General features: G+C 36.8%; 1 protein-coding gene across 1 annotated transcript; it reads left to right on the top strand.

Moving 5' to 3' along the window:
* Positions 1 to 10: 10 nt before the first annotated feature.
* On the top strand, positions 11 to 8200 carry LOC144638185 (serine palmitoyltransferase 1-like). Its single transcript, XM_078497384.1, has 15 exons — positions 11 to 162; positions 310 to 420; positions 945 to 1042; positions 1803 to 1896; positions 2507 to 2579; positions 3023 to 3155; positions 3617 to 3746; positions 3890 to 3979; positions 4087 to 4194; positions 4395 to 4490; positions 5276 to 5372; positions 5467 to 5521; positions 6023 to 6140; positions 6344 to 6417; positions 7371 to 8200. The coding sequence occupies exons 1-15, from the start codon at positions 43 to 45 to the stop codon at positions 7462 to 7464; spliced, it is 1491 nt and encodes a 496-aa protein (XP_078353510.1). The 5' UTR covers positions 11 to 42; the 3' UTR covers positions 7465 to 8200.
* Positions 8201 to 8230: the final 30 nt, after the last annotated feature.

The following is an 8230-nucleotide window of genomic DNA, read 5'->3' as shown; positions in this document are numbered from 1 at the left end:
CAGTTCCCCTCACGTCTGGGCGTCTCCAAAATAAAATCCAAAATGGCGCGCGTCGAACAACAATGTGCTACAGAAGGTTCCACGAGTTCACCTTATTTACAGCTTTCCTATTTTACGATTTATCTCACACAGGGAATAGAGATTCTAGAATATTATACGAAGGTTAGTTGCTGATTATGCTGCATTTTTTGGCGTTTGTAATAGTAAATTTCACAATAATGCCAAGCTTTGGTTTGTTAATTATGACATAATATATTGATGCATACTATTTACAAAGCGCTATACTATTCTTCCAATTCACTTGTGTAGGTGCCTTTTTATCACGTCCTTTTCGAAGCTGTCTTGGTTCTTTGGATAATTAGACTGATTACCAGCAAGACTTTCAGATTCAGAGAACAGAAAATAGAACTAACTGAGAAGGTTTGTTTACACAAAATATTTCGAATAACGCCATATCTGCTAGCTTTTCAAATAAATAAGCATCAGGTTTGCTGGTGAAATGAACTCCATGTAAATAGGAAACTTAATCCCACTATAAAAATCAGTTAAACGCAAAGTGCCTACTACTGGGGGGATAAAGTCCCTACCATGCATGGGGTGGGGGAAGTTAAGTTTCTACCAGCCAGGGGGTGGGGTACCCCTTGGCATTTTTGGTGGATTGTCAAGAGACATTTCAAGGAAAAACTTGCTTTTTTGTCATGCACACGTCAAAAAAAATTAAACTTCTCAAATGTGAAACTTGTAAAGGAAGACTTGCTCAATAAATTTTTTAGCTAAATCCAATACACCTGGGCAGAGAGATTGGAAATTGGTAAAAGTCTCTTACCCAAAAGCTCAACACATGCACACTTGTATGCATGCACTAGTTAGATCTAGAGTGCAATGTGTTAAACATTGTGCCATATTTGCACTCCCACCAAATTGTGTACTCTTGATGTTTTTAGGAAGAAGAAGAATTAATTGAAGAATGGCAACCAGAGCCATTAGTTCCTGCCACGCCGACATACGATCTAGATGCGATTACTCCAAAAGTGGTTCAAGGGTATGGATGAAAATATCCTCTTTCTATTATTGTGTTGGTATTTCAACAGTAATGGTGTAATTTAGTCTCTATAGATTCAACTCAAACTCATCATTATCCATGATAAGAGTGTGATTATTGCGGTTTTCAGTGAAATGCGAACTCTGTAATTCAATCTTCAACCAACGGTTTACGTATTTTGCTGCCATTAATCATCTTAGCGGACCTTTCATGAAACAGAACTTCACTTCAGTTGGGTCAAAAGGTCAAATATGTCAGTTGTGATTGGTAGATTTTGATCCATTTTCAATTGTTTGTTTCTTTTTTTCATAATTCGTTGGCTGTCACCATAATTATGATTGATGGCAGCAAAAAAAAGCAATCGTTTATAGTTCTATTTTGAATTTCAGAGTTCGCATTTCACTGAAAACCACAATGATATAGTTCATTTAAGTTAGACTGCATTCTTTTCTTAACAACTTATGAGCATTCTTTTGCACATGGTGCTGTTTCAGAAAATATCCATACCCCTCCCATTGAAGTTTTTTCTAGTTTGACCTCTCCCTTTAATATCCCTCTGGAATTAATTTTCAGTTTAGTTTAATACTTTCCTTTAAAAACTTTAACTTTTGCAATCTTTTCCCCTCACAATTCCCAATGACCTTTCTTGTGGTGGGTATGGATGTTTCTTGAAACAATACATTCTTGCTTTTTGTACAAGCTGCCATCTTTTTCTACAAGTATGAATGCTACATTACTCCACTATATCTGTTTCTTTCAGGAAGCCAACACATATATTGAAAATAGATGACAAGGAGTGTTTGAATTTTGCTACATTCAACTTTCTTGGCTTTGTAGGGAATGAGAAAATAGAGGTAATTAGGGTTAGAAACTAAAATTTCGGAGCACTAGCCATCTGGGCGAGTGACCTTCGAATTGCACTCACCCAGATTAGTTTTCACTCGCCCAGTCTCCACCATTTTAAAAGAAAAGGAAAATTTAGCCCCCCCCCCTCCCCCCACGAATCACTTTGATACTCACAATCACTCAATGAAAATTAAAATCGCTAAAAAATAGACCTTACTCCACAATAAAAACAAGAGCACGCTTACTTCAAAAGGTGAAACGCAGTTTTTAATTTGATATGTCTTCCCAAATCCCTGTAGTTTACAAGTAAAGTATAAGTTGAAAAATGAAAATCGTACTCGCCAAATCGGGTGAGTGATCCATGATTTGTACTCACCCGACAGTTTTTACACTCGCCTGGGCGAGTGGGCGAGCGCTAATTTCCAACCCTGGGTAATCCTGTATTTTTAAAATAATAATATCACTCATTATAAACTGTGCAATAACAGGCAATGAAGTTAAGTATAGGACTGAATGGAGTGCAATTGATGAGGTTGTCAGGCCAACAATGATAGAATGACAGCATCAAATTATTGCTGATAACCTTTTTTGTTTATGAACAATATTATTTTTTTCTAGGATACAGCCATCAAAAGTCTTCATCGTTATGGTGTAGGTTCATGTGGACCTCGTGGCTTTTATGGTACAATAGGTAGGTAGCTAAAAAAAGTGCTTTTTGGTTCAGATTTGTTGTTAGTTGCATTCCCAACTTCAAAACTGAGCAACAATAGATTTTCTTAGAGCTATAGCATGAATAAGGATATTTTTGGGTTGAATATTAGACCTTTCTTGAGGTGGGGAAGAATTAGGTACTGAGCTGAACTGAACTGAACTAACGTTTTTAATTGTTTTTTATATTCAATTTACAAGATTGCTTGTCCCCGCAACTAGTTACAAAGCAGGGCCAATGGTTAAATTTTTGATAAAAAACAAGATTTATGCACAACTGTACAACTGGAAAAAGAAAGAAAATGAGAAGAGAGATATATAAACCAATAATTAATAAATTAGACTAGTGAAAAAGTAAACTACTAATACATGAAATTATGTCACTCCCTGAAATAACTGACACATGTTTTGTATATATATTTGCAGATGTACATTTAGAGTTAGAGGAAAGATTAGCCAAATTCATGAGAACTGAAGAGGCCATCCTTTATTCCTATGGATTTTCTACAATAGCAAGTGTAATTCCTGCATACTCCAAGAGAGGGGATGTTATTTTCTGGTGAGATATTACATGAAAAGTCAATAAATTACATTTTATATGTTAACTTTTTGGTTGAAAGAGGAATCAGCTGGCATTAAGAAAAGTTGTTGGTCACTGTCAGTTAGTGAGTTGTTGGGCTAACTGTTTAAAAATTAAGAAATGATTCTCTCATTTACCCTTGGAAATTTATTCACAAGTTTCCAAGGGTTTCCGAAGTTTATTCTGGTGTTGGCTGTCTGCCATGTTATGTTGTTTGTTAACGACTTATTTCTCTTAAAAACACCAGAAGAATTCAGACATGGGTGAAAAACATGGGTGAATCAGACAAGCAGGCATTCTAGGTGAACTCATAACAGCCAGAGTGGCTGGATTATGAAGTACTTATTAACAATGATAATAATCAGTATGGTGGAAATGCATTAGAAAACTTATAGCATCAATTGAATTATTTGTAACAATTTTCAATTTTTTTCCCCTAGTGATAAAGGAGTTTCTTTTGCAATTCAAAAAGGCCTTGTAGCCTCAAGGAGTCGTATTATGTGGTTTGAACACAATGACATGGATGACCTGGAAAGGCTTTTACGTGAACAAAAAGAGAAAGATGACAAGGTGAGACAAGATTGTTTCTTTATTTTTCTTTCTTACTCCCTTTCTTGTTTGCTGCTTTGCTTTATTACTGTAAGTTTTGGTTCTTTTAGACGAAAATAATGACACAGCCTAATGTTTTGAATGTTTTTTTTTTTCAATCACAGAATCCCAAGAAAGCTAGCGTGACTAGAAGATTTTTAGTTCTAGAAGGAATTTATGTCAATTATGGTGACATTGCACCACTTCCAAAAATAGTAAGTGAAATGATTAAAATCTACCATCTTTATTATTTAAATTAAATTGTTTTGTCACTTTCTTAAATTGTAAATGAAGACACTATACTTAACAATTTTTTTTTCAGATTGAACTGAAGTACAAGTACAAAGTGCGACTCGTCATTGATGAGAGTGCATCATTTGGAGTTCTTGGACAAACTGGGAGAGGACTAACTGAACACTTTGATGTCCCGGTGAGTTTGTCAATTTGATACCTTTCAGTTCTCAGAATTAATTTTAGTCTACAACTGCAGTGGTAATGCACATTTAAGCCATTGTGATCTCTTCAATTCTCAGATCACAAGATTGTTTTTTGACCATTAGTATCTGATGTACAAAGGGTAGACTTCCAATAAAGGAAAAAAAGTAATTTGTCTTGTTTTCTTCTCGCCAGATAAAAGAAGTTGACTTAATATCTGTTTCCATGGAGAACTCATTAGCAACTATTGGTGGATTCTGTTGTGGGACATCATTTGTTGTTGATCATCAGGTCAGTCAGTCAGTCAATCATTTAGTCAGACGGACAGTCAGTCATTCAGTCAGACAGACAGCCAGTCAGTCAGTCAGACAGAAAGACAGACAGTAGACAGACAGTCAGTCCTTCAGCCAGTCAGTCAGTCAGTTGGTCAGTCAGTCAGTCAGTCAGTTGGTCAATCAGCCAGTCAGTTGGTCAGTCAGCCAGTCAGTCGGTCGGTCAGTCAGTCAGTCAGTCAGTTGGTCAGTCAGTCAGTCAGTCAGTCAGGCAGTCAGTCAGTTAGTCAGACAGTTAGTCAGACAGACAGACAGACAGACAGATAGACAAAGACAGATGGACAGTCAGACAGACAGACAGATGGACAGTCAGTCAGTCATATGGGTAACACTATGCTGTTATCCATTAAGTCTTTTTACAAGAGAGATTTGACAACTTGTTCTCTCAACGTGTTACAAAATTTGCTGTGAGCTTGGCCAGAAAATTAAGGTGTTGAGTGTTGAGTGTTTCATATATAAAAAAAAAAAATTTTATTTATTTTTTTTTCAAAAAAAAAAAAAATAAAAAAACACAAAAAAAAAAAAACCCCAGGCGCTAATCAATAAATACAGTAATAAATAAACAGAAAATTTGCAACCAAGAAATTGTATGGAGTGAATAGCAACTTTCAGTAGAGCTTGGATCTGTGAGCAGTTTAACTAAATAATATTGTATTAGTTACGTGAAACTCTCTGCGTCACATGAAATAATATTATTACTCTTAATATTTAAATAATTTTTTCTTATTTGTATGTTTGTTACAGAGACTTTCAGGTGCAGGCTACTGTTTCTCAGCATCACTACCTCCCATGTTGGCTTCAGCGGCGATTGAGGGATTAAATATCATTGAACAGAAGCCAGGTTTGTCATGAAAGTAAAAAGGTTTTTTTATGTGCAAGTTACTGGCTTGCCATACAAACAAACAAAACTAACACTTTTTCAACTTTTCATTTAGAAATGTTTGAGGAGCTTAAAGAGAAAGCCAAACTGTTATATGCAGAACTGGAAGGGTACGTAATACAGAACATCATTCTCTTACTGCATAAAACCAGGTCTATGCCTGGAGATTTCCAGATAAATATTGAAAAATCAAAAGTTAATTATGCGACTCCTTGCACTGACAGGAAGGTGCAGTGGCATAATAGTTAGCCCACTGGGCTCCGGATCGAACGTTCTGGGTTGGAGCCCTGTCTGGGGTCACTGTGTTATGTTCTTGGGCAATACACTTTACTCTCACAGTACCTCTCTCCACCCAGGTGTATAAATGGGTACCCGTGAAATAATGCTGGGGGTAACCTTGAAATGGACTTGCATCCCATCCAGGGAGGAATAGAAATATTCCTACCCGCTTAATGCTACCGAAACTGGGATAAGCTCCGGCAGTATGGGCAGCTTGGCTCGCGGCTGACCTTTCCTTTCTTCTTGCACTGGCAGCTGGGTTTAAACCATACAAGGACAGTACTGAATAGCAAAACTGAATTTAATCAAGCATTGCTCTTTACAATTCTTAGGCTAAAAGGACTTTTGTGCGAAGGATCAGAGGAATCTCCAATTCTACACTTGAGACTTCTGGAACCTTATGAGACTTACGAAGAGGATGAAGAGAAATTAAAGCAAGTCGTTGCTTATGTAAGTTGTGTCTTATCCCCTTTTAACCTTAGATGTGATTATTTCGTTATATCACCAAATCAAAACGAAATGTTGTGAGACTAATGGACCTGGTCATTTAAAAATAACTCCTTGATTTTTAAAAGAGCAAATTCTCCCAAGGCTGATTACCAATCTGTAGTGCTGTTGATATTTTAAACTTCTTTTCTATTCATTAATTTTAGGCTTTGAGGAATGGTGTTGCCCTTACTATTGCAAGATATCTCAAAAATGAGGAGAAGTTTCTACCACCCCCAAGGTAAAATTCCAAGACACCATTAGCACTATTTAGTTTGCATTCCTTTTCTCTTTTACATTCTTTATCCACCAAATGAAAGCTAATCAGTACCAAGGAAATTGCATTTTCAAACACAATGTATCATCAGGCACTGAAAAAGCTACTCAACTCCCTCATGCAGACATGTTGAGATGTGACAAAGAGTCCTCTTAGGACATGCCCACTAAATGAGGTTAAAAATGTAGTGTCTGTATGTGGCTGGGATCAAGTCTAAGTGTTGGCTTACAAAAGGTGTCCATTTGCAGAGGCAGAATTGGCAGAATTCGTACTCCCCCTAAACCCATTTATACTCCTGGGTGAAAAGAGCGCAGTTGGTATTTTAGTATTGTCTTTCCAAGAAAACAACACAAAGTTCTTGCCCACACTTGAAACCTACCTTCTGTATGGGGCAAATTAGAAGCTATGATATTGCCTACCTTTATCACATGTGAAACACTTATGCCATGACTACAACACGAATCACATTGTGTTTTTCAACCTATCACATCCTTACAACAGATTTATTTGCCTAAGTCATGTCATTTCGTAGGCCTGTCGTACGTGAGAAATTCCTCATGTTTAAAATTGGCCCAATGGAGAGTCTGGCGAGTCTGGCATTTTAACCATGTTTTAATGTTCTGGGCCGGGTTGTTCAAACCACGATTAAGCTAATCCAGGATTAGCATGAATTTTGATATCAGTTTTTCAACGTTCAGTGAAGTTTTTCTGTTAATATTCTCTGCCGTCCAGTTTTGAAGTCGACTAATCTCAAACTCCACACAAAAATAAGCAGTAAAAAAAACTTTTATACAAGAGAAATTGAACCCTCGATAAAAGGCTCGCTTCGCTTCCTTATTTACTGTTAAAACTCGTGAGGTCGACTTGTGGCAAGTCTAAACCCGGCCCTGATAGTTCTGACTGTTTTTGTTTTACAGCATAAGGGTGACACTAAATATTCAACTGTCAACTGAAGAAATCAAACGTGGAGCCCAGGTCATCAAGCAAGCTGCTGAGAGTGTATTTGGCTAGTAAAGCATCAAGGACAGCAGAACTCAATGTCGGTTCCACCAACAGTCACGTGTTGAATAAAATGCTAATAATTCTAGAGAGATCGACATCTAATTTCTCATAAATATATCAAAATGTAATCCTGAAAACAGGTTATGCGAATTAATGATCAGAAGTAATCACTAACTAAGAAAAATTTGCATTTTTCGATGAAAACAGATTATCCCAATAATTGCCATTTAAAAAGTACTTTGCAGTAAGTTCTAGAATCAAAATCAATACCACCACACCCCTTGAAGGGGGAGAAGGAGACCAGATCAAGGGGTGAGGATGCTCATCAGATTATTTGAATTGAACTTTAAGGAAGACCAATCTGGAGCTGACTAGAGCTTAATTAATTTGACCCCTAAAAGATACCATTCTAAAACAGACACAAAAATAGAGCTATGGTGACTTTAATGACAGTAAACGTTGCCATCTAATGCTTTCATCTATAAAAAAAAGTTTCACATTTTTATGTCAGAACATCTGAACCTCAATGCAGTAACAGCTTTTTTTACTTCTTCATGCATGCAATCCTGTAAAAATAGTAAAATGCCTTGATAGGAGGAACATTAATTTTTGCATTCTGTTCTGAACACTCCAAGAAGGCTGATCTCCACCTTTTGCACCTGTAGAAAGACGATGGGCATCCCCACCCCTTTTAGGGACGGACCATTATTATTTTGGAGGGGGGGGATGAAAAATATTGAAAAAAAGTTTGCCGGCCTAGGACAAAATAAATTGT

This window comes from Oculina patagonica, chromosome 14 (genome assembly GCF_052425735.1).
Source record: "Oculina patagonica isolate OP01 chromosome 14, crgOcupat, whole genome shotgun sequence".
NCBI lineage: Eukaryota > Metazoa > Cnidaria > Anthozoa > Scleractinia > Oculinidae > Oculina > Oculina patagonica.
The sequence above is the reverse complement of the archived record's forward strand: the minus strand, read 5'-3'. Positions and strand labels throughout refer to the sequence as shown.